Source organism: Azolla caroliniana, unplaced genomic scaffold (assembly GCF_043228905.1).
Source record: "Azolla caroliniana isolate FFs.n. ecotype wild unplaced genomic scaffold, voAzoCaro1.0.p SCAF_2, whole genome shotgun sequence".
NCBI classification, from domain to species: Eukaryota; Viridiplantae; Streptophyta; class Polypodiopsida; order Salviniales; family Salviniaceae; genus Azolla; species Azolla caroliniana.
Window position 1 is genome coordinate 25,746,331 of NW_028230437.1, and position 27,376 is coordinate 25,773,706.

Here is a 27,376-nt window from a genome sequence, read left to right on the forward strand (position 1 = left end):
CATACCAGGAGACGTATCTGAAAATAAGTGAAGCCCTCGCCACCGTTTCTTAAAGTCCACTTGACGTTGCCTTTGAGCATCAGTTGTACCCTGCAAATCATCATATTGTCCACGTATGGTGTGGACAAATAACCACCAGAATTCAATAAGCATATTATTGAGATGTATGTGAGCATTATTAAAAACAACATCGCATCTCGTTTTCCATATTGTCCACAGCGCTAGTGACGTAACAGTACGCCAAATAACCAGATTTTCAGTTCTAAACCGAGGAATAACAGATGGAAATGAAGTGAGATAGATGTACCCATTGGAAAAGTAAAAAACATGAGAAGCATGCATACGTTCGTAATTCATAACATCTCCATGAAGGACACCCCATAATACTGCACCCCACGAGAAAGTAGAACGAGCATAGTGGTTTCTTAGTAATAAAAACAACTTACTCCAGAATTGCTTAATTTTGGGACACATCCAAAACAAATGCAAAATAGATTCCGTAGATTCACCACAATGCATTCCACAAGCATATTGCTGATTTTGCCTCAACCAATCACCAACAGGAAGAGCATAATGTATCAACAACCACCGAAAACAAATAACTTTTTTCGGCAACTGCATACTCCACAACCATTTCCAAAATTTTGTAAGTTGTAGTTCATTCACATTATTTGCAATCCAATGCTTCATGGCAGCCGGGCATTTATACTTTGATTGCAATAATAAATTTCTACCTAACTTAACTGAATACTGAAAGAACTCTAAGTGTTTACCATTTCCATTAGCATTCGGTTTTTTCCATTGATAATCAGCTGGATCCCAATCCAAATTATAAAGCGGCTTTTTTTGAAAAACCCACAACGAACAACACCGTAAGCATTCTTGAAATGGTGGATCCAAGAGCCATTTTTTTCCCGATCTTGCAACTACTCGAATCGCTGAAACATTGGCGGATATCCACACATCTGATTCAGAAAATACATGCCACAACCTACCATCATCATCCATGTATCTTTTAAATCACTTTAGACACAATATAAACCATTATTGGAAAAAAGGCAATGAATAGGGTTAGGGATGTTTTACACAAAAACCCTAAAGAAGTCTTCGTGTTGTGTATTGGGGATGGTGTTGGGTGTGGCTGTGAGAACGTGACTCAATGGGTGTAGGTGAGGTAGAATATAGGTTTGGTTCAGAGGAGGTAAAGAGGGATAAGCATGTCATGGGTGGTTTTAGGGGAAAAAAGGGTGATGTAATTGGTGCTTTGACTTTGGCTCCTCACATTATAAGAACCTTAATTAATGTTAATACAATATAACGAGAATATAAGGAAGAAAGGGTGTCAAACTACCCAACCACCCCATAAAGAAGGTGAGAGACAAATCTGCATCACTCGACAATGTTCCATACCACCAAGTTCGGATATTGAGTGTACCTTGGGTTTGAAGGAGAAACACACATATGTAGCTAGAGATTTGCTATAATGTTAAAATCGTTATGCAATAAATCTCCCTTTTATGAAGGTAGCTAGCCATATTAGATAGGTTCAAACCTTAGCCCTTGTGTATTTCACACTTCAATACTTTATTAGAAGTGGTTAAGCAATGAAACACTCAAAATTTATCTTCCATTATAGGAAATTAAGAATAACTCAATCCTTACACTTTATTTATTATGACCTAGCTGACACTTGTTAACTATAAGGTTAGAGAACTACGGTTCGTTATACCAATGTACTATTACATTCCTAGCATGAACCTTGTTTCATCAAAAGTCATTGCTTCTTCTTGAATGATTGTTGTTGGCTAACTCAATGTTTAAAATGGTAGGAGTAAACACCATTCTCGAAAGTTGTGCTCCATGAAACGTTGTCGTGGAGAAACCTGTCCCTAGGCGGAATCGGAGAATAATGTGCGCGAACTGGCCCTTATACGTAGGCACAAGTTTTGTTGTAATATATATATTTAGGTACAAGTCGGCAGATGTGAATATCCTAGGTTGCATGCATTTGTTAGGTAGAAAATCGAGGTGTATCTCTGTCTGAAAGGATAGAGAGTAAAGATGATGTAACGGGTTGTGACGGCCTCCCCTCCTTGGGCTATAAAAGAGAGGGAGAGGAATCGTAATGGGGGGATCGCTTTTTGTCGAGGACGAAGTGCTATCGGACTGGGAACCGAGATCTTCTTCTTTGTCTTTCTCTGTATTTGCTCTGTGCAGGTTTTCAGGAGGCTGACTCTGTCTGCGGAACGCCCGAGTGCTTCTGGCTGAGTCTCCATCTTGCGTCTGTGTGCGTGTGTGCATGTAGGCGTCTGAGCTTGTCGCTCACCGGCTCGCCGGTTGTAACCCCTTTTATCTGATATATATACATACACATACACACATTCATCTTGTTTCAATCAGTTGCGGTTTCTGTGTATTTGTGCGTGTGTGAAGCACGACCATCGCCAGCACGGCCATTGTCTTTCCTCCTCCCCTCCCTCTCTCTTGTCCCTCGAACCAAGACCCCTGCGGTCCCGCCTCGTTCTACACGAACGCGCGTAATAACGCTGTCGTGAAGAAAACCGTCCATAGGCGGAATCGGCGCGCCCAGGCGTGGGAACCGGTTCTTCACGCGCGCAAGCTCCAAGTTGTACATAGAAGCGAATTAGGAGGATAATCGGCAGGAACGGGCCCTAACACAAGTGGAGACAAAGACCGCGCGGACAGTCTTTTTGGTCGCGCGCGCGAGCGAAGGAACTGTACGAGTCGGCGGCGTAACTACGCGGACGCGTGAAGGACGGAGCGGATCCCTGTCCAAAAGGGACAGGGAATAAAGCTGACATGACGGCCTGCTCGTCGGCCTATATAAGGAGCAGGAAAGAGCTGTTGCAGGGATCTCGCGCAGAGAGGACGAAGTGCCGCTGGACCGTTTCTGGACGCTTCGCTCTCTGTTTCCTTCCTTCTTGAGCTCCATAGCTTTCTGTGCAGGGTTCCGAGGAGGCTCGCGCTGTTTTCGAGGAACGCCCGAGTGCTTCCGGCAGCACCTCCGACCTGCTACCCCCCCCCTTTGTGCGTCGAGGCGAACAGGCATCGGCATCTGTTCGTCGGCCTGTTCGGTTGCAGACAACCTGTGCCCCATCGAGGGTTGTAGTCGTGTTAGCCATTTTTCTTAATATACATATTTAGTCATTCGCATCTGTCTGTGTCGGTGTCTGTTCGCGTTCTCCGTGCTGAAGGGCCGTGTCCCTGTGTACCCCCCGGTCCTGCGTAGCCGGTTCTCTCTCTTTCTCCTCCCTCGCTTGCTCTTTGGTTCGAGGCCCCCGCGGTCCCGCCTCGTTTCCACACGCACTTGCGTAATATCTCGACATCTTTGGTGAACCCGACGTGAAAGAGGCGGCAGAAGAGCAGAAGATGAGGGGGTCGGATCTTGCAGAGGCCATGGCTTCGGCCATGGACCGGATTGTAAACGCGCGCGAGGGCACCGGTGCCCTCGACAGAGCCATTGAGGCGGTCGTCGGCACGATCGGCCGATTCGATGGGAAGGATGCCACGAAGTATTTGGCGTCCTACGGTGCAGAGATGCTGATGCGGGACATTCCGGAAGAAAGGCGTCTTGCCGGATTTCCCCGAGTGGCGATGCCGAGCATCCATGCGGAGGTGCTCGAGGTGCGGGCGGAGAGCCGTACCTGGGAGGAGTTCGAAGGTCGGCTCCTAGAGAAATACGGGCTGGACGACGCGCTCCGGCTTTCGAAGCGAAGGTTCATGGAATGGGTGGAGTCCCCGGGGAAGGGAAGAAACGCGTCGGCACTCCTCCGGGAGTTCGAGGAAAACTTTGCGCGCCTTTCGGCGCTCGACCGAACCATCCTGGACACGAGCCGGGTCTTGCTGTTTGTCAAGTCGGTCGACGAGCGGGATCGGGAGCAAGTGGGCCTCTTGCTGGAAACCGAAGACGGGCTCACTACCGACTGGGCGGCTGTCAAGAAGGTCTGTGGCCGTTTCGACAAACGGCGAGAATGGGCGGATAACGGGGCAACCGGGTCGGGCTCGGTCGCAGCAAGGAAGCTCGAACCAACGCCACTGGTGCGAAAGGAAGAGACCCGAGAGTGCTTGGAAACCGGCTCGGCTTCGACCGGCGTAGTCAGAGGCTCAACCGGAGGAGCGGCGCTGGAGGAATTGACGAAGGCGATAAAGGACCTCCAAATCGCGCAGGCCCGAAGGGAAGGAGGCGAACCGGCTCGCGACCGACGGCCGGCGGCAGGAAACAGGTGCATGTGGTGCGATGAAGTCGGCCACATTCGGAAGGACTGCGGCGACTTCGCGGAGGCGCTGAGGAACAGGGTGGTGTATCTGTGGGAAGGACGGGTGCATGCCAACGACACCCGAAGGGCCCTGAGCCGAAACGACGGGCGAGGTGGTATGAAAAGGTTGATGGAAGAGGCGGCGGCCCGACACGCGGAAACCGTCCACTACTCGGCGTCGGCCGGCATTCGAGTCGGGGGCGGCGAGGCCCGAAGGGAAAGCCAAGCCGGATTCTGGCCGACGATGCTAGAAGGCCTTGCCGGTGCAAGGCTTAAAAGGGAGGAATCGGACCGTGCGGAGAAACGGATACGGGAGATGACCGGGTGGAGCGACCTGGTCGAGGAAAAGACGGGCTTCGTGGAAGCCGCTTGCCAGAACTACGAGGCTCTGGTAGAAGAGAAGCGGGTGGGGAAACCCGGGACGATCGGGCCCTCACAACGATACGAGACCCGGTCCGGGCCACGACGGGACGAAGCCGGCGGGGCCGGTACGCAAGATAAACCCCAGAAGGGCGGGTACCGTCTGGGGACGGAGATAGAAAGGATCACGGACTTACGAAAGGTCCTGGAGGAACGGATCCTCGACAGCAAGGTGGAGCTGTCGTTACGAGAGGTGCTGGGAATCGCCAAGAAGGAGTTCCACGACTCCATCGTGGACTTGGTGAAACGAAAGAGGCTGTCGACGGAGACAGAACCGGAAAGACCGGTGGAAGTGCGGACGACGCACCTAGACGACATGGCGCTGGGAGACGAGTGGGCGGAAAGCCACTATTCGAGACCACACTGGGCCCGAGCGACCACGGAAACCCCGGTGAAGATCGGCGATGTCCAGGAACCGGTGATAGCTTTGGTGGACCACGGATCGGAGATCAATTTGATGTCCATGGACTTCTATAAGAAGGGCAAATGGCCGATCAACACCAAGCACGGGTGGAAAATAAGGGCAGCAACGCGCGCCACCGAGGAACTGCACGGGGCCTGTCCGAATGTGCGAGTCAAGATCGGCGACGTCGAGATTGACCAGCACTTCTTCGTGCAGGAGACGTCTTCGCATCCGGTCATACTGGGAGAGCCGTACATCACGGCGGCGCGAATGGAGACCAAGGTGCTGGACAATGGCTCGGCCTACGCGAGGGTCAAAAGCCAAGACGGGCGCCATTCGGTCCAGTTTCTGACGGTACGGCCGAACCACGAACGTAACCGTGACTCCCTCGGTTCCGAAACCCGAGAGGATTTTTAGAGAGGACTGCCAAGGCGTGGGGCCGCGGCAGTCCGGATGCTCCGGAAAAACCCCACATCTGTACGATAAACCCGTGTACAATAGGTAGGAAATTTTGCTTCTCCGACAGCGGAGCATGTACGATGGTCGGCATCGCCGGCCGAGAGAAAACAAAGACGGAGGGGAGACTTCGAGCGTGCGGAGTTCTCGGCCCTGACGAAGAAATCAACGGAGCCGTGGAGGCGGTCTCCTTCGACGACACCTTGGGGATGCTGGGGAAGGTAGTCGGAGAAGACCTTAACGAAGACCGGACGATACCGGTATGTTCCGAAGAAATGTACGAAGTCATCGCGGACTTCGGTCGAGGGCTCGAGTCGGAACGGACGGCCCGAGTTAGCACCAAGTACAAGACTGTGGACCGGAAGGTGAGGCCAGTTGCGGCGCCCTTACCGGAGGGCAGTGAGTCGCGAATCAAAGGGGTTGCATCGGACCCCAGCTTACGAGATCCGGCCTGCATAGGACACACCTTCACCGACGAGACGCCCCGGGAGCTCAAAATCGGTGGGGGCGGGTTCCTACTACCGGCGGAGGAAGACCGGTTTCGGAGAATGCTCGGAAGGCACGGGAAAGCCTTCGCATTCTCACCAGAGGAAATCGGGTGCGTAGACCCGACGATCGTAGAGCCGATGGTGATATTCACGGTACCGCATGTACCGTGGAATCTCAAGCCAATTCCGGTTCCGAGAGCTCACATCCCGAAGTTGATGGAGCTGTTGAAGCAGAAAGTTGATATGGGCATTCTCGAGCCGTCGAGCGCCCCGTATTCAAACCGATGGTTTACCGTACCAAAGAAAGACGGATCGTTGCGCTTCATTCAGGACCTGCAACCGGTCAATAGGGTGACCATTCGGAACGCAGGGATTGGACCGACCATAGACGAGTTCGCGGAGGCCTTCGCCGGAAGGTCGATTTACTCGGTCGGTGATCTATACTCAGGGTACGACCAGTTCCAGCTAGCCGTGGAGAGCAGAGACATTACGACGATGCGAACTCCCCTCGGCCTAGTGCGGATGTGTACGCTGCCGCAAGGAGGGACCAACTCGGTGGCCCACATGGTGAATGCGATGAACAAGGTTCTGAGGGACTGCATCCCGGACATCACCATGCCGTTTCTGGACGACATCCCGATCAAGGGATGCCCGGTAGCAGAAAAGGACGAGACGATCGGGCCGGACGGATGCCGGCGATTCGTGGCGACGCACATCGACGACTGCGAGAAGGTGCTGCAAAGGCTAGAGGCCGCGAGGCTCACCTTCTCGGGGGAGAAATCAGCCTTCGGGCAGTCGGAAATCATGGTGGTCGGACACTTATGTGGGCCATATGGCCGGAAACCGTCTCCGGCAAAGGTAGAAGCCATCTCCGCGATGAAGCCCGACTGCAGCTCGGTCACGGAGGTACGAAGATTCTTGGGAGCATGCACGTTCTACCACATATGTGTCATGATAACAGTCACATTATGCATCGAAAGGATCATGACACTCACATTATGACTCGAAAGGATTTGAACCCACGACCCTGTTGTACACATGTCAAATCCTTAACCATTGTATTAATATTCTTATATGTATAGTCTCTAGAATATGAAATCTAATATCATAGGAATATTCTATATTACTCTACATTCTAGAATGACCTAGAATATTCTAGAGTGTTCTATACCACTAGAACCTTCTAGAATACTCTAGAGATCTTCTAGATTACTCTACATTCTAGGATAACCTAGAATATTCTAGAGAGTTCTCTATTACTTATAAATAGGGATCTACCACCCATCCCAAACCTAAATTGGTTCAACGCCATTTTGTAGCCTACTCTTTGTAATCCATTTTACGCTTCAATATAATAATTCTCTTTCAATTATCTCTCTATCTCTTTTTCTCTCTCTTTCTCTCTCTCAGTCTTGACAGTTTGAACCAATTTTTTTCCTTTCATCTCTTCGTCTTCCACAAACCCTAACAAGTTCTCTTCTTCCTTCTCCTCTCCCCTCATAAGCTATGGAGTCCGTGAGCAAACAAGAATACATGCGTGTTCTTTCTGAGCTCGACATGCTCACGAATAAATTTGTGGCATTAGAGCATGAGAATCAAAGGCTACTTGGAGATCTACAACACGTGAGCGCCGAAAAAGCTCAACAATATGAAGAGTTATCACAGCGGGTTCATCAACTTGAGGCGACTATATTGTCATTACGAGAGCAAGCGTTGGGGGCTCAGAACTCCCCTAGAGAGCCAAAGATCAGCCTCCCTGCCAAGTTTGATGGTACGAGGTCTTTATTTCGAGGCTTTTTGAATCAAGTTCGTTTAGTTATTCAGCTACATCCCAATCGGTATCCAACTGATGCTGCTCGTGTGGGATTAGTGGGAACTTTGCTATGCGGTACAGCGTTAGCATGGTTCGCACCACTTCTCGAGAAGAAATCACCATTGCTGGAGGATTTCGAGGCCTTTGTTAAAGAGTTTCAAGCTAGTTTCGGAGACACCGACAGCACTAGGACAACGATAAACAAGATTCGAAGGCTCCGACAAGGAGATCGTCCCGCGTCATCTTATGCAGCCGATTTCCGTCTCTTGGCATGCGATATCCCTTGGGATGAGGCAGCTTTAATGGATCAATTCCGTCAAGGTTTGAGAAATGATGTCAAAGATCTTCTTCTTACTTTCCCTGAAGATCCGAAGTCACTTACAGAAGCCATTAGTCGAGCTGTGCGATGTGATAATCGCCTATTTGAGCGACGTTCTGAGCGCCAACAAATGTTACGCCGCCAACCTGAACAGACTTACGCTTCCGTAGTCGCAACGCCTCCACAAGTTTCTAGACCCATTACAAGGGATGGCCCAACTCCGATGGAAATAGAGTCAACACAACGTCGTGGGCCGTTATCAGATGCTGAGAAGCAACGACGTCGAGCGCATCGCCTCTGCCTGTATTGTGGTGGTCCAGGACATATAGCTGTAAATTGTCCACATAAACCTAGGCGTCAAGTATACCAAGTAAGTGCCCATGAAAACCCTACATCGAGTTCTATTGTTACTTCTAATAACATAAATAAGCCTCATAGTCCATGTCATGAGAATAGATTCGATGTCTTGAGTCAATTAGAGGATGTGTTAAACGAGTAAGTCCGGCCAAAATAGGAGCCATTTGGCTGGACCATCCTAGCTATGTAGAGTTAGTTCCTAGTCGTGGTTCCATTTCATCAAATCAAGTGAGTCGAGTTTTTTCAGCACAAGTCGAGCTTACCACATCTACATGTCATCGAGTCCTAGCCTCTGCCCTTCTAGATTCTGGAGCCAACTCTTGTTTCATGGATCGTGAATTTGCCTTGTCACAAAACATCCTCTTGAATAAGCTTCCCAACCCAGTAGCCGTAGGAGTCATCGATGGACGTTCCATAGCATCAGGAGATATAGTCGAGGAGTCCGAGCCAATTAGGATAGTTCTTGGCAATTTGGCAAGCATAATCTCTTTCAATATTATTCGTAGTCCGGACCACCCAATAGTTCTAGGTCTCCCCTGGTTTGAACTCCATAACCCGAAGATTGATTGGATGAAAAGAACAATTGAGGAGACTCGGGAAAAAAGCACAAATCCCGCATCCCTCTCTCCTACATGTGCTAATAGATCCCCGGAGTTATCGCCCATCTCTTTACGACAGTTGCGGGAGGAAGGGGGGAACGAGGCCATGTTCGTCTTCGCAATAGTAGCAACTCCATCATCCACTTCACGTGACGCGGATATTAAACTACCAGAGAAATACAAGGAGTTTTCAGATGTCTTTGATAAGGTGAAGGCCAATACATTGCCGGAGCATCGGCCATACGACTGCCCTATTGACTTACAACTAGGGAAAGAACCTCCATGGGGCCCAATTTATAATCTCTCCCCTGTAGAGCTAGAGACTTTGCGGGAATATATTGATGAGAATCTGGCAAACGGATTCATTCGGCATTCTAGATCCCCTGCTGGTGCACCTATCTTCTTCGTTAAGAAGAAGAATGGGACTCTTCGGTTGGTCGTGGATTATCGAGGGCTAAACAAAGTGACTATCCGAAATAGATATGCTCTACCATTAATCCCGAATCTTTTGGAACGTCTCAGTGGTGCAAAATATTTCACGAAGTTGGACCTTCGCGGAGCATATAATCTAGTTCGGATTCGCCCGGGGGATGAATGGAAGACAGCTTTCCGCACTCGCTATGGACATTTTGAGTATACAGTGATACCATTTGGTCTCACGAATGCACCTGCTGTTTTCCAACATATGGCGAACGATATTTTTCGAGATTTTCTTGATATCTTCACTATAGTTTACCTAGATGATATTTTAATCTACTCAAAGACCCAAGAGGAGCATGATGCACATGTTCGTCAAGTACTATGCCGACTCCGAGAATATGGTCTCTACGCAAAATTAGAAAAGTGTAGTTTCGGCCAGAATCAAGTGGAATTTTTGGGGTATGTTGTATCGTCAAATGGTATTGCTATGGACCCCATGAAGGTACAGGCAATTTTAGAGTGGCAAACGCCCCTTTCAGTGCGTGATGTGCAATGTTTTCTCGGGTTTGCAAATTTTTATCGAAAATTTATTAAAGATTATTCCAAGGTTGTGCTTCCGCTTACTCAGCTCACACATAAAGATCAACCATTTATATGGAGTTCAGATGCATCCGAGGCATTCGAAAGCTTAAAACGAGCATTTACAACGGCACCTATCTTAGCACATGTCGACCCAACAAAACGCTTCATCCTCGAAGCCGATGCATCCGATTTTGCACTAGGGAGTGTCCTCTCGCAGACTGGAGATGATGGACAACTACACCCTGTCGCCTTTCATTCACGAAAGTTTGAAGCTGCAGAGATCAACTACGAGATCCATGACAAAGAGCTTCTTGCAATCGTGGATTCGTTTCAACAATGGCGACATTTCCTAGAAGGTTCTTCTCAGCAGATCATTGTCTACAATGATCATAAGAACCTGACTTATTTCCAAAATGCTCGAGTCTTGAGTCGGCGACAAGCCCGGTGGGCGCAATTTTTGACTCACTTCGACTTTATCATCATATATCGCCCTGGGATGCAGCAAGGCAAAGCAGATGCTCTTTCTCGGCGCTCTTATATGGAACTTCGTCCAGGGGAACCTGCTTTTGAGCATCAAAAACAAATCCTTTTGGGTCCTAATCGATTACGATTAATGGTAGTTAACGCCATAACAGCTCTTGAAAATTCCCCTCTTCTTGATTCCATTCGAGATCATATGTCCACTGATGATTTCGCCAAGGATGTTTTGGATCATATCGTCCCGGATCGTGCTTCTTGCTCACAGTCGAAAAATCCTCGTAATGACTATTGTCAGTTCTATTGGCATGATGGTTTTCTATTTCGACAAAATTTATTGTATGTTCCTGATGGTCCCCCACGGCTACAAGTTTTGCAACATTGCCATGACTCACCAATGGCTGGTCATTTTGGAGTTCACAAGACTCTAGAATTAATTTCTCGACGCTATTGGTGGCCTCGCCTTCGTCATTTTGTTGAGGAGTATGTTCGGAGTTGTGATATATGTTGTCGATCAAAGAATCCTCGTCACCGACCCTATGGCTTACTACAACCACTTCCCATTCCGGAAACACCTTGGAAGTCTATATCCTTGGACTTCATTACTGATCTCCCAGTTTCAAAAGGTTTTGATGCAATTCTCACAGTGGTTGATCGATTTACCAAAATGGCACATTTCTTGCCATGTACAAAGTCGATTACTAGTCAAGAGACGGCTGATCTCGTTATGCGGGAGGTATTTAAGCATCATGGTCTGCCAGATGATATTATTAGTGATCGTGGTCCACAATTCATCTCAAAGTTTTGGAAGCACCTGTTCAAACTTCTCCACATTTCAGTTAAGCTTTCTTCGGGCTATCATCCTGAAACAAATGGCCAAACAGAGCGTACCAACCAGACATTGGAACAATATCTTCGTTGTTTCATCAACTATCAACAAGATGATTGGGTTGCATTTTTGCACTTGGCGGAATTCGCTTACAACAACTCAGCCCATTCTTCTACAGGATATTCCCCATTTTTTGCAAATACGGGTTGTCATCCTCGATGGACGATGAATGCGCATCCAGAAGTTCCTACCAACCCTGCTGCCGAGGATCGTCTTAGTCGCCTCCAAGAAATTCAAGCTAACATTCTCCACAATTTGCACGATGCTCAATTTACACACAAGAGGCTTGCCGATCGTCATCGTCTAGACTCCTCAAAAAAGTTCCGCATTGGGGATCGTGTATGGCTTCTCCAACACAACATCAAGACCACTCGACCTTGTAGTAAATTGGATTACCAACGTTTTGGCCCTTACATGATCACTGGTAAGATAAGTGATGTTGCATTTCGTCTTGACCTCCCTCCGCACATGCATCTTCATCCGGTGTTTCATGTATCCCTTTTGGAACCTTATACTACAAGTTCAATTCCGGGCCGTCTTACGACACCCCCACCACCTGTCGAGTTCTTGGACGGGCCTGAATTTGAAGTTGCTGTCGTTCTCGATTCTAAAATCGTGCGCAACAAGTTGTATTACTTGGTCGATTGGCTAGGCTATACCCCCAATGATCGAACTTGGGAACCTGCCACAAATCTTTCCAATGCTGCAGAACTCGTCAATGCATTTCATCGCCAATATCCTTGTAAACCAGGTCCTAATACAAACCCTACGACCCGTGAGACGTGTCGTCGAAGAAGGGGGATAGTGTCATGATAACAGTCACATTATGCATCGAAAGGATCATGACACTCACATTATGACTCGAAAGGATTTGAACCCACGACCCTGTTGTACACATGTCAAATCCTTAACCATTGTATTAATATTCTTATATGTATAGGGGTAGAAGCACGCTACGGTGTACCAGAAAAGTACTGTTTTTGGCCACAAAAATTGTCAGTACTTTTAGTACTGTTAGTATGAATAATTCAAAAAAAAAAAATCAGAGAAAAAGAAAATCGATTTTGGAGAGTGGGGTGACTGTAGTACAAGTGTCATTTATTGTAGAAGGAGTGGGGGGAACAGGTGAGGAGATGTTCATTCCATTTTGGGGGCTATTTTCCCCTCACGTCGATTTTGGCGCTTCCCCTCACGTCGTTTTGGCGGTTCCCCTCATACTCCTCTTCCTCTATCCCTCTGAGCTTTTCATCACAGATCCATGTTCAGTTTCTGATTTCCTCCAATCTAAATCTCAGACATCCATGTCTGTTTTGAGCGTTTAAGTTGAGGATTTCTGATTTTTTTAGGGTTTCTGTTTTTGTTAGGGTTTAGGTCGAGGTACAGAGACTGTTGGTAGCAGCCAATAGTGACTTCTTCGACAACGACTTTCTTACATCCATCCATTGAAGTTGGTGTCGTGGTGATTTGTGGCTTTTTCCACCAAATCGAGGCGGCATTGGAGGTTCCTTCCGCCAAATCGAGGCGGCATATCCAACGCTCCGTCCACCATTGGAGGTTCCTTCCACCAAATCGAGGCGGCATATCCAACGCCCCCTCCATCCATTCGAGGTTCCTTCCATCCGTTTTTTTTATTTTCAGTACTAAAATGTTACATTTCTTCATATTTCAGTACAAAAATTTTAGAACTGACAATTGTCATATTTGATATGTAATTCTAATGTTTGAAACGAAATATCTTTCACTTTGCAGGCCACATTTAAAAACATTTGATTTGGTGTCGTGGTGATTTGTGGCTTTTTCCACCAAATCGAGGCGGCATTGGAGGTTCCTTCCACCAAATCGAGGCGGCATATCCAACGCTCCGTCCACCATTGGAGGTTCCTTTCACCAAACCGTTTTTTTTATTTTCAGTACTAAAATGTTACATTTCTTCATATTTCAGTACAAAAATTTTAGAACTGACAATTGTCATATTTGATATGTAATTCTAATGTTTGAAACGAAATATCTTTCACTTTGCAGGCCACATTTAAAAACATTTGATTGTGTTTTCTTGGTTGAGTCTATATAACATTAACTACTTTTGCAAGCCACTTAATTTTTGCGGATAAATCTAGTGACCGAATGGGGGTTCCTAACGAGAGTGAGTTGTCAAGTAACTCATGCATATCTGAAAGGACTAAGAGACGAGTGGTTCTTCACATAGTCCGTTATTTGGTAGAAATAACAAAGAGATTTAGTGAAGAGGATCGTAGGGATATTATCTGTAGAGTGTTACACCATCAAAGTTTGAATGAAGACATGGAGAGAATAAAATTTAGGGACCAATGTGTTTCAGAAGAGATTGTAGAGTCTATGAAGTCATCCCTAGACTTAGTGAAAGGTGTAGAGAGCTTAGACAAACTTGCTGCAAAGAGGGCAGCCCTACACATGGTTGTGAACGGTGCGAGAGGAAAAAAATATAGTGATACTAAAGTTGCCTTAGCCCTGGGTATTCAAAGAAGGAACTTGAGGAAACATCGCCAAAATATACACTCAAACAAATTCAAGTGGATGGGGTTGGGACGTAGACGACGATGTGATGCCTTATCTCAAGAGATTATTGAGAAAGTGGATTCATTTTGGGCCAAAAATACGCGTGTCTCACCAAATAAGAAGGACGTGTGTAGACAACGAATAAGTCAGGGTAAGTACCAGATTCACCCTAGACACTTCTTGGAGATGACAGAGGTATTCCATTTTTTTATATCATTTCACATTCCATAACTTTGTGTTTTGACCAACTGTATATTAATGTTTGCTATATATATTGGTTGATGTAGGCTGAATTGTACATGAACTTTAAAGATCAACATCCAAGCTTGACTGTTGGATTCCGCAAGTTCCAAGGTTTGAAACCATTTTATGTTAGAAAATTAAATGAGAGGAATACATGTTGTTGTGTGTACCATGTGAAGATGGACATGTTAAGGCTAGCCGTGAATGCAATGCGTACTGATTGTAAGGGTATACACGGGGAATTATGTGTCTGCACTTGTGAGATATGTAGACCAAATGGGGAGGATAATAGGTGTAATGCACGAAACATGACTTATGCATCTGTTTCTGAGCTATGGAGGTCTTGTGTTTGTGAAAAAGAACCATCATGTGAGTGGCATCGTCGTACATGTCTATTAAGAACATGTAAGGTTTGTCCGCTACCATTATTTTGTATGCAGGAGCTTGATTTGGGAAACAGTCATATCGTGAAATGGAAATATTTAGAGTATGTGACTGAAAATATTGGCAAGGGAGTTGTAACTAAGCGTATCAAGGAAGTATATAAGGAGACATGTGCTGCTACCCTTGTCTCAGAATTTAAGAAACAACTTGGGGAGTTCATTCCACATAACTTCCGGAGTTATTGGCAAAATTCACAATTCAAGGAATGTATTAATAACTTACCAACGGGTGTCATCGTATCTGTTATTGACTTTGCAGAAAACTATACATTTAAAGTTCAGAATGAGGTTCAATCAATGCATTGGTACAATGATCAATGTACAATACTTGTGCATATTTGCTATTGGAGGCAAGACGGTGAGTTACATAAGAAATCAATATTTTACATTTCAGATGATAAAAAGCATGATACACTATTTGTTCAACATTGTTTTAAGCTTCACCATGCAGATTTATTTTCTCTAGGGGTAACCTTTAACCGTCATTGGGTTTGGTCTGATGGTGCTGCCTCGCAGTTTAAGGCGGCACGATCGTTCTACTTTATCGCCAGGTAATTTTTAATCCATATGTTTAGTACTTACCATGCAATGTGTAAGGAAGTAATTCTTGTGTTAGTGCATGCATACTAATTATGTTTGTAATTATTAACAAACAGTACTATTCACATGGATGCATACTAATTATGTTTGTAACTATTCGAATCTTGCACTTGTGAATGGATGCATGCATACTAATTTTGTTTGTACTATGTTTTAATCCATGTGAAGGGTTCTCCATAGACACATTGTACTATGTTGTGTGTTGTATCTGTACTATGTTGTGTTTACAGGAGGATGTAAAGTACTCATCTTGTACTCATAGTATTGTCCGTCCTTAAGAGCATTGTACTAAGTATGTTTTAATCCATGTGAAGGGTTCTCCATAGACACATTGTACTATGTTGTGTGTTGTATCTGTACTATGTTGTGTTTACAGGAGGATGTAAAGTACTCATCTTGTACTCATAGTATTGTCCGTCCTTAAGAGCATTGTACTAAGTATGTTTTAATCCATGTGAAGGGTTCTCCATAGACACATTGTACTATGTTGTGTTTACAGGAGGATGTAAAGTACTCATCTTGTACTCATAGTATTGTCCGTCCTTAAGAGCATTGTACTAAGTATGTTTTAATCCATGTGAAGGGTTCTCCATAGACACATTGTACTATACAAGAGGATGTAAAGTACTCATCTTCTACTCATAGTATAAACCATACTAAGTTAGTACTAAGTTATATCCATACTAAGTATCGATTAATCAATGTGAAGGGTTCTCCATAGACACATTGTAGTATGTTGTGTGTTGGTTTTGTACTATGTTGTGTTTACAAAAGGATGTAAAGTACTCATCTTGTACTTATAGTATTGTCCGTCCTTAAGAGAATTGTACTAATTATGTTTTAATCCATGTGAAGGGTTCTCCATAGACACATTGTACTATACAAGGGGATGTAAAGTACTCATCTTGTACTCATAGTATAAACCAGACTAAGTTAGTACTAAGTTATATCCATACTAAGTTAGTATTAAATGGATGCCAGTATTAATGGAAGTGTAGTACTCTCTATTGACAACATAGTACTAATTTTGTTGGAAACCTGAGTTACAAAAGCAGGTATTTCTCCTTATTCAACATTCGTATGCAATGGAATTACTTCGGGTCTGGACATGGAAAAGGAGAGCATGATGGCGCGGGGGCTGTGATCAAACGTGCCCTTACAAGTGAGCAGTTGGATAATAATGGTGCTAAGCTACAAAATGCACATGATGTTGTGCAGTGGCTAACATGGAAGATGTCAAATGATGGTAAGAACAGATTGTTTGTTGAAGTTCGCGCTGATGAGGTCGATAGAACTAAATCATATGGTTGTAAAACCGTGAAAGGCACACGCAGCACCCATTGTGTGTTAGGGTTTAGCCGCAAGGACACAACACAATTGTTACTACGTAGTTTATCATGCTTTTGTTCCATGTGTATAGATGAAGCTTGGGATAAATGCATCAACCTATCAATCGTGGAGCCCTGGAAGTTGCAGAAGCTTGAGCCTGAACGACAAGATGATATTGAAGATGATGTGCATTCAAACGATATTGTATACTACAACCAAAATCAAGACTTGGCAGTTTTATTGGAAGTTGGAGATCATTTTGCAGTGCTCAAATCTCCTCAGAATGAAGATTTAGAAGACTACTACATTGTGGTGTGCAAGCAAGGAAAGACATTATTGAAAGAAGTGGTGAGGGATGGCTGGGGCAACAATTTCAACGTTGGTGAGTCTGTCGTGTATGGAAACTATTATGCAAAGTTGCCGCAGTGCAAGAACACATATGCATTACTAAAAGAAGCACCCATCGCAATAATCTACGCTGATGCCATTCTTGCGATCAAATTCAATATGACTCAAGCAAAGCACAAGGTTAAGGGATACAACACTGTCTACAAGGTCCCCCAAGAGGTTCATGAGCACATATTAGGGGAGGTCTCTCTATTTAATGCTTGAAAGTCACCCTCTCAATACATTGTACCCTCTCAATACTTGGAGTTCACTATTAATTTTGATGATTGACAAATGAATTGATATATTTCATCTTTCTTCTAAAGTGTTTATGCCTGTCAACCACTTGTACTTATCTTTCATAATATATTAGTTGTTGTCAACAAGACTTGGATTTCTTCATTGCCGATATTGCTCATGTTTCCTGATGTTATTTGAGCATAGAAGTTTTGCAGAGCCATGGTAAAATGAGTAAAAATATTGTATATCTTCTTGATAAAGTCTAGATTCATTGCCGTTGGTGTGTCCTCTGTAGGCACATAAATCTGTAAGTTGAATTCAAATTATGACTTTAATATTGTAAGATTTTATACTGTAAGTTCATTCTTCAAGAAGCAAATGTGCAATGAAGCCTCAAATTCCTTAACAAAATAATCCAACTCCTGAAACAATAATTTGTGATAGCTCAAAAAGGGGAGTGTTTCCTTACTACTGTTAGTGGATAGTTCATCCATTGGGATGATATCATCAAAATATGGCCCACATTGCTTCAACAATTTGCACAAATTCTGGTTACCCTCCAAATGGGATTGATGAAACAGTCTATACTTCAATAACACCCGATATTTTCTGTTTATCATCATTAACACCTGAAAACCTAAATTTTCCTAGCAAGCTAAGAAGAATTTCAAGCATTTTATCTACAACAGACTCAAAGACTTGGCAACTCATCAGGAGATGATCTCAAAAAAGAAACAAAACGTTGTAAAAAGAGGAATACTTAGATCAAAAAGTATATTCCCATTGTTTCTACAAAATACAGAAGTGGAATTTTGACATTGGCAATTGAAACAGTATTTTGGTATCCAAATAGAGGTATTTCAGACATCACTAACAGCTAAAGTTCAAGTACAATCGGAAGAAAATCAGGCACTAGAGGGTAACTTGGCCGATCTTGTAATGCGCTTGTTGTTGGTGCCAGATTTTACATTCTTCTTTATCTTAAAGCCTTTAGGTATGAGCTGACTAAGTGGCACTTCATCATCAGAGGCATCAGAGATAGGCGTGGATGCGCGGGCACCTTGTACTGGTGGCAAGCTTGAGAGAGCAACTGTGTTTTCTGCAACTGCAATGCTTGTACACAAATCCACAAAGGTGCTGTCGATAGTCAAATTATCACTCATCTTTATTCCCCTATCATCATCAATGATGCCTGTACACTCGTTCTTATTAGACTCCTGTATGTGGACTATGGCAGTAGTCATGGTCAACTCCTCTTGTACGGTGGCTGTCAACTCATTCTTAAGACTACGTGTACAATCAGGCTTATCTGTACAATCAGGCTCCTCATGTGATTCTGTACAATCAGGCTTATCTTCAGGGAAAGCGATGTTCTTTCCACGATCCATTTGGGCATTCTCAGTACAATCAAGCTCCTCTTCATTACTAGCAATGTTCTTTCCATACTCCTCATCAGAATCTTTAGACAGTACTAGCACATTATCAGTAGACACTACTAACACATTATCAGTACAATCAGTCTGCTCTTCAGTACTTGCCATATTCTTTCCACACTCTTCATGGGCTTCAGTCTTCTCTTCAGTACTTGCCATATTCTTTCCACACTCTTCATGAGCTTCAATCTTCTCTTCAGTACTTGCCATATTCTTTCCAGAGTCTTCATAGGCTTCAATCTTCTCTTCAGTACTTGCCATATTCTTTCCAGACTCTTCATGGGCTTCAATCTTCTCTTCAGTACTTGCCATATTCTTTCCACACTCCTCATGGGCTTCTTTAGACATACTGTTGTTTGGACATGCCAGCTGCTCTTCACATATGAATGCTTCGTTTTTCTCACAATCCTCATGTGTGGAAGATGTGCTTCCAGAATCTGCCTCCGTGGAAAGGTTAATCCCAGAATCTGACTCTGCACTTGTGCTCCATGAAGTTCCCGATTCAGGCTGCTCTTGTAAACCTAATTAATGGGATTCCAAACAATATTAGTATCAACTCACATACTCAAAAGTTTGCAAACAATGAACATAGGGTTTTGGGCCACATTTTTACCTAATGTTACATGGTCATACTGTACAGCCGTAGATACCCCATTGCAAGTGGTGGGCTCGGTCATCTTCTCCACAACATCTAGGTGCTCAACAGTGTTGCTATGATCTATAGAATGCACCAAAAGCAACAATATAATAGGGTTGTTATGAGCTAAATCATTGTTTTCAAAGTCTGGCTTTTGACGTTTACCTGGGAGTGTGATAAATTCGTCTTCACGATCAGGTTTTGAACTCGTATCTCCGTCACCAAATATCATTTCGTCATCAGCTAGCAACACAAGTACATGGTATTAGACAATGGATTAGGTTGACAACGCTCCTGACAGGTGAGAACTTATATGACTCACCATTGCATTCAACTTTCCTTTTCTTGCCGTTTCCATACAACATTCTTGCAGCATTTCTCTTCTTACTGGGCTCTATTTCTAAAGACACATCATTTCTCTTCTTAGTGGGCTCTATTTCAAATTGTTGACCGGAGCTTGGGGAATTTGTTTGTAGAAGCATATGTTCCACTGCTCCAATGGCCCTTCTCATACATTCATCCTCATCATAAAAATCATAGGTTATTGGTAATGATGGTCCCTGAACCTTGGAATGTGCGGCAGATATTGAGGGTTTAGGCACAGGGGCTGGTAGTTCCATGACCTTCCCTGGCGTGGAGTTGCTTGACACTACGACATTCATTGCAAGAAACAAAAAAACGTTGAACGTTAGTACCATCATCTAAAATATACAATGTAGGTCACAATGTACTCCTCACATAGTTCCTAATTTACTGAACTAGTACTAATAAGGAACAATGTACTGCTCACTTAGTTCCCAATTTACACAAGTAGTACTAATCATGCACAATATACACAAGTAGTACTAATCATGCAGAATATACTACTCACTTAGTTACCATGTTACACAAGGAGTACTAATCCCGAACAATGTACCACTGTACTAATCATGAACAATGTACTACTCACTTGTTTCCTAAATTAGTGGACTAGTACTTATAAGGAACAATGTACTGCTCACTTAGTTCGCAAATTACACAAATAGTACTAATCATGCACAATATACACAAGTAGTACTAATCATGCACAAGTACTAATCCCGAAAAATGCACCACTGACTTTGTCAAATTTATAAGTAGTACTAATCTTGAACAATGTACTACTCACTTATTTCCTAAATCACTGAACTAGTACTAATCCCGAACAATGTACTGCTCACTTAGTTCCCAAATTACACAAATAGTACTAATCATGCACAATATACTACTCACTTAGTTACCAATTTACACAAATAAGGTACAAATCTAGTACTAATAGGGAACAAAGTACTACTCAGTTCCCAAATTACAAAACTAGTACTAATCATGAGCAATGTACTACTCACTTAGTTACAAAACTATTACTAATCATGAGCAATGTACTAGAAACTTAGTTCACAAAGTACAAAACTAGTACTAATCATGAACAATGTAGTAATTACTAAGTACTAATCCAACAAATGTAGATTGGTATTTTGCACACAAGTAATACTAAACGTGATATGTGTTCTACACACCTAGTTACATAACTTGTACTAATTACACCAACAGTATTGAACTTGAACAGTATTAGTACTAAACGTGATATGTGTTTCACACACCTCATTTCCAAATTACAGAAACTGTACTATTATTCAGCAATTTAAGTGACACCTTGTTCCCAAATTACATTACTAGTACTAATTTCCAAGTTACACAAACAATACTAACAGTCAACAGTGTACTATAAGTATAGTGTTTACTAAACTAATACTAGGCAAGTTACAATATAGATTGGACGATGTTGTACCTGGTTCCCTTTTAGTACTACTAATTCTGGAAAATATCCCTTCAACTAACTACACATACCAATTATATATTAAGAGTACTGCCAATACTATCCCATTGTTGTTAGAGATACACTAATACTAATCCATTGTTCTCCTAAATTTTAAGTATGAATTGTGGCATACACTAGTTCTAGTCCAAATGATAATTGACATTATATAATACAAACAATAGAATAGTAGAGCCACATACCGTACGGGTGTACTTTTAAACCCCAAGCATAGTACCACTCAGCCGCAATTGTAGTTTTACAGTCCATACATGTATTCTCTTTCTCAAAATGATACTTAGCACATAGCACATGATATGTGTGCAAGCATGGTGTAATCACAACATCCATAGCCTCCAGCTTGAATCCGAGGCCACAAAATATACACCTGGAAGATTGCAAACACAAGTTATAATATATTAGCTGCTCACTTATTTATACCATAAAAGTAGAAATAAATAACTTTTAAAGCTAATACCGTGATATAGCTATACTAGTAATGGTACTTTCTATACCACTTGGGTGCTCAATTACAGATGGACACAAAGTATCAAAACCATTATGTTTTAAATCCTGCATCAAGCATGCAAGGTTCTCAGAATGCAACTTTAAGGCTGACAACTTATTATCTATTTCTTCATGTGCATTCCTGCAAGTATCAAGGTCTGTCATCTGTGAATGTAATTGAGCACCCATATTGTTCAGCTCTTTCTTCAACTCCTCTTTCAACACCTCACTTTCTGAATTTTGGATTGTCGATGCAATCCATTCATATGTAGTCTTTATTGAAGAAAATTTCTTTTCTGCCTGTATCTCAGGTGATTTAACTGCTTCCAAATCAGCAAGTAGTGCTTGTATTCTTGAGCTCATAGAAGCTATGCAACCAGCAATCATCTGTTCATGTTTTTCAGTCATTGTGGCCCGTACCTTTGCCTCTAGAACTTGTTGGACAGGTGTTGTAGCTGGAATATCCACATGAGAGGTTCCAGATGACTTCAAGCCAGTGTTGGTACTGGAGGACCCTTTGTAATGTTCTGACCGGTGCCGATTAAAATCTTCCCAATTAACGTCGATGCCACCTTGAACTTCACATGCAAAAGCACGTGCAAAAACAGTACCCACCTCATTGTTAGTGATTTGATTTGTATCATAAACATGTTCGTATCTCGTCTTCAATAAATTGATGTATTCCCTCTTCAAACCACTCATGTGGAATCCTCGCCTTGTGTCGGGATGTGCTGACCCCCAGGTTTTTAACAACCACTCTCTCAGCTCTGGGTAAACGTCAGGTCGTGCCCGAAGGAAATAATTCCATCCAAGAGGTGTGTCTCGACTGATGGACTGGTACTGCCAGGTCTTCTTTCTCTGTGTTGATGAATTCATCACCCTTTCTCTTGTGGGTGTCTTCTTGCTTTCTTTCATGGGTGTCCTTCTTCCTTCCTTCACTGGTGTCTTCACTTTCTCTTTCATCAATGTCTTCTTTATGGGTGTCCTTCTCGTCATTTTCCTAGTCAACACAATTCTCATCAACACATAGCAAATCAATTACCATCAACACATCGCAATTACCATCAACACATAGCAAATCATCACATTGCATGTACAAACCACATGTACAAACCACATAGCAAATCATCACATTGCAAATCAACACACAATAACCCTAAATAGTCAAACACACAGAAAATAAAACTCATCCATGTCAAACACACAGAAAATAAAAACAGACGAATAGGAAAGTCAAAGAAAACGAAAACTTTGTAAATCATCATAACCAACTCCATCACATCGCATGTACAAGCCATGTCCAACATACAAAAACCCAAAATAGTAGGAAAAAAACTCATCCATGCCAAACTCACACAAAATAAAAACAGATGGACATGAAACATTAACAAAACAAAAACATAGCAACTCATCATAGCCAACTCCATTTTGGCCACATGTACAAACATGTCTAACACACAACCACATCGAACAAAATATTGTGATACATTTTTAAAAGAAACACAGAGAAACACAGAGAAAACAAAAACATACCAGTTGGGCATGCAACACATAGACTATGAATAATCAAAACCTACAAATGGTCATACACATACAAATAAAAAACAGACAGAGAGGAAACATTCAGAAAAAGAATACATACCAGTTGGGCATGCAACACAGAGAATACCTGGAGGTCGCTAAACTTGCAGAGGTACCACACCGTCTTGATTTCGATACCTTGGGAGACAAACGAGAAAACTTCAGGATGACAAACGAGCAAAACGTCAGAGGCTGCTGCAGAGGAGACAAACGAGCAAACTTCAGAGGCTGCTGCAGAGGAGACAAACTTCAGAGGCTGCTGCGTATACAGAGTTCAGAGATCGAACCTGGCACAGAGGGGAACACAAGAACAACAACAACGGGGAAACAGAGAATCGAAGGTGGAGTGAGAGAGAGAAACAGAAAGAAAGAAAGAAAGAGACCTTCGAAGGTGGAGTGAGAGACAGAGAGAAACAGACCTTCGAAGGTGTCTGTCTGACAACTTCGAGGTAGAAGAGAGAGAGAGAGAGACAGAGAGTGAGTGAGAGACAAAGAGAAACAGACCCTCGACGGTGTCTGTCTGACAACTTCGAGACAGAAGAGAGAGAGAGAGAGAGAGAGAGAGAGAGAGAGAGAGAGAGAGATAGACAGACAGACAGAGAGACAGAGAGACAGAGAGTGAGTGAGAGACAGAGAGAAACAGACCTTCGAAGGTGTCTGTCTGACAACTTCGAGACAGAAGAGAGAGAGAGAGAGAGAGAGAGAGAGAGAGAGAGAGTGAGAGAGAGAGACATACCAACTGACACGTTCGACTACCAATACCAGAGAGAGAGAGATTGACACTGACCACCTGTCACAATGGAAACCTTCTCCAGGTGTGCTTTCGTACAACTCTACCTAGGAGACTGGGGCAACACTTAATGCATTAAATATGGCCTAGGGACATTCGAGTGTGACGTATAATATCTTTGAACATTCGAGTGTGACGTAATGAATTTGTTTTTGGTTTTTTGAAATTTATTTACAATTTTTAATGTTTCTTTTCTTCTTCGATTTAGTACTAAATTTTTGGCCAAAAGTTGGTACACCGTAGCATGCTTCGACCCATAGTCTCTAGAATATGAAATCTAATATCATAGGAATATTCTATATTACTCTACATTCTAGAATGACCTAGAATATTCTAGAGTGTTCTATACCACTAGAACCTTCTAGAATACTCTAGAGATCTTCTAGATTACTCTACATTCTAGGATAACCTAGAATATTCTAGAGAGTTCTCTATTACTTATAAATAGGGATCTACCACCCATCCCAAACCTAAATTGGTTCAACGCCATTTTGTAGCCTACTCTTTGTAATCCATTTTACGCTTCAATATAATAATTCTCTTTCAATTATCTCTCTATCTCTTTTTCTCTCTCTTTCTTTCTCTCAGTCTTGACAATATGGATCCCGCATTACGCACACGTCGCGGAGCCGCTGTACGGGTTGCTGAAGAAAGGGCGAAGGTTCGAATGGCTTGACGAGCACACGGAGTCAGTCCGGAAGCTGAAGGAGGCTCTTTCGGCAGCACCGGCGCTCCGGAAGGCCGTCTACAAGAAGGGCACCCCAGTATACATAACGGTTGACACGAGTCCGACCGGAATCGGGTGGGTCGTCAACCAGCAAGACGAGGACGGCAATCGGTTCCCGATCCGATTCGGCGCGAAAGTCCTCAGTGAGCGACAACGAGGATACTCCCAAGTTAAACGCGAACTCTGGGGTATCGTTTCGGCGGTGAAGGCCGACAAAGACTATCTGATCGGGACAGAGGTAATCATAGAGACGGATTGCATGCCGATTCTCGGCATGGTTTCAGGATGCGCGACGCCGGACCTGGCGATGCTCAGGTGGATAGCGTACATCAAGTCCCTGGACCCGGAAATACGACACATTTCTGGGAAAGACAACGCCATGGCCGACATGCTTTCAAGGGCGAGATTCGATGACGAGGGCGGCATGGTTTCGGAGGACGAAGAGGTCGGCGTGGACTTCTTCGAGGCAGCATACGTAACAACCGGCGGGACGAGCACTCCGGCGCTTAACGACTTCGACGCGAGCAAGTACGACGGGGAGTGGCTGCAGATCGGCGGGTTCTTGAGGACAATGGCGCCGGATGCGTCATGGACGAAAGACGAGGCCAACTGGATCCGGAAGAAAGCGTACCGGTTCTTTCTCCGGAATGGCTATCTATGGAAGCACCCGAAGAAGAGGGACGGCGCTCCGCTCCGGGTGGTGGCGATGAAGGAAGAACAGGAGGAGCTGCTGACGGCCTACCACGACAGCCCTTGGGCCGGACACCGTGGAACTTGGGCCACGTTCGAGAAGATAAAGGAGAAGTACTGGTGGCCGGGACTGTACCGGGACGTGCATCGATTAGTGACAACTTGCGAGAGCTGTCAGATGCACTCCGTGGTCCGACACCGGGACGAGCTTCACCCTACGTACCCTCCGACCATCCACTTCAAATGGATGGTAGATCTGGTGACGATGCCAATGGGGGTAGGACAGATGCGGTACCTGGTCCTAGCGCGGGAGGATCTGACGAACCAGGTGGAAGGCCGGGCCCTTCCGAACAAAACGACCGCGGCCGTATGTCGGTTCCTAATTGAGGACGTGATATGCCGGTACGGGTGCGTCGGGAAGATCGTGGCTGACCGAGGGGAGTTGGACGCCGAAGAAGCCGCGGAGCTGTTCGACCGGCTGGGAGTCAAGCTCTCGCTCACCACTGCGTGCAATCCGGAGGCGAATGGAAAGGTGGAGCGCGGACACGGACCGATCGTCAAGGCGCTGGTTCGAGCATGCGGAGGCCAAGCCGGTAACTGGCCGCGGCTGCTACCTTATGCTTTGTGGGCAGACCGGACCACGCACAGTTCGGTAACCGGGTACATGCCGACGGAGCTCATGTTCGGCCAGAAGCCGATCATGCCGATCGAACGGACGATCTCCTCGTGGGCAACGGTCGACTGGAGGGACGAGATGAGCCGGGAGGAGTTGTTGGCCGCGCGTATACGACAGCTCGAGCGGAGACCGGAGGACGTGGAACTGGCTGCGGAGAAGCTCCAGGTGGCGAGGACAAAGAACAAAGCCAGGTTCGACCGAACGCACCGGCTCCGACCGAAGAAAATCGACGAAGGTGACAGCAGCCTCGACAGCAGCCTCGACAACCAGCACCGAGCTACACGGAAGTTCGCACGAAGGTGGTTCGGGCCTTACGTGGTGCGGAGCGCCAATGACAACGGGACATATCACCTGGCGGAACTGGACGACACGAGAATGGCGATACCGGTTGCAGGGAAGCGGATCAAAACGTTCAAGAAGCGACACGACGACGAGCCAGACCCGGCTCTCCTAGTCAGCAGTGACGAACGATCCGAAAGCGAGGAAGAACCGACGGGCGAGGAACGAAGACGGGCCGGTTTTCTCCGTCCCAACTCTCTTGGCGCATACCGGAGGATGCGCGGTTAGGTGGGGGCGGATGTCGTGAAGAAAACCGTCCATAGGCGGAATCGGCGCACCCAGGCGTGGGAACCGGTTCTTCACGCGCGCAAGCTCCAAGTTGTACATAGAAGCGAATTCGGAGGATAATCGGCAGGAACGGGCCCTAACACAAGTGGAGACAAAGACCGCGCGAACAGTCTTTTCGGTCGCGCGCGCGAGCGAAGGAACTGTACGAGTCGGCGGCGTAACTACGCGGACGCGTGAAGGACGGAGCGGATCCCTGTCCAAAAGGGACAGGGAATAAAGCTGACATGACGGCCTGCTCGTCGGCCTATATAAGGAGCAGGAAAGAGCTGTTGCAGGGATCTTGCGCAGAGAGGACGAAGTGCTGCCGGACCGTTTCTGGACGCTTCGCTCTCTGTTTCCTTCCTTCTTGAGCTCCATAGCTTTCTGTGCAGGGTTCCGAGGAGGCTCGCGCTGTTTTCGAGGAACGCCCGAGTGCTTCCGGCAGCACCTCCGACCTGCTACCCCCCCGCTTTGTGCGTCGAGGCGAACAGGCATCGGCATCTGTTCGTCGGCCTGTTCGGTTGCAGACAACCTGTGCCCCATCGAGGGTTGTAGTCGTGTTAGCCATTTTTCTTAATATACATATTTAGTCATTCGCATCTGTCTGTGTCGGTGTCT

The 27,376-nt window shown here is 45.0% G+C and overlaps 2 protein-coding genes across 2 annotated transcripts; one reads left to right on the plus strand and one right to left on the minus strand.

Annotated features, from left to right (window-relative positions):
• Nucleotides 1-12,905: 12,905 nt before the first annotated feature.
• On the plus strand, nucleotides 12,906-17,588 carry LOC147867842 (uncharacterized). Its single transcript, XM_087315753.1, has 4 exons — nucleotides 12,906-13,108; nucleotides 13,250-14,230; nucleotides 14,323-15,272; nucleotides 17,573-17,588. The coding sequence occupies exons 2-4, from the start codon at nucleotides 13,625-13,627 to the stop codon at nucleotides 17,586-17,588; spliced, it is 1,572 nt and encodes a 523-aa protein (XP_087171879.1). The 5' UTR covers nucleotides 12,906-13,108; nucleotides 13,250-13,624.
• A 36-nt stretch (nucleotides 17,589-17,624) lies between these two features.
• LOC147867843 (uncharacterized) lies at nucleotides 17,625-19,865 on the minus strand. The gene is made up of 6 exons (XM_087315755.1): nucleotides 19,670-19,865; nucleotides 19,513-19,590; nucleotides 19,324-19,428; nucleotides 18,437-19,231; nucleotides 17,866-17,957; nucleotides 17,625-17,699 (listed from the first exon to the last, which is right to left on the minus strand). Exons 1-6 carry the CDS (start codon nucleotides 19,857-19,859, stop codon nucleotides 17,625-17,627), a joined length of 1,335 nt encoding a protein of 444 aa, XP_087171881.1. The 5' UTR covers nucleotides 19,860-19,865.
• Nucleotides 19,866-27,376: the final 7,511 nt, after the last annotated feature.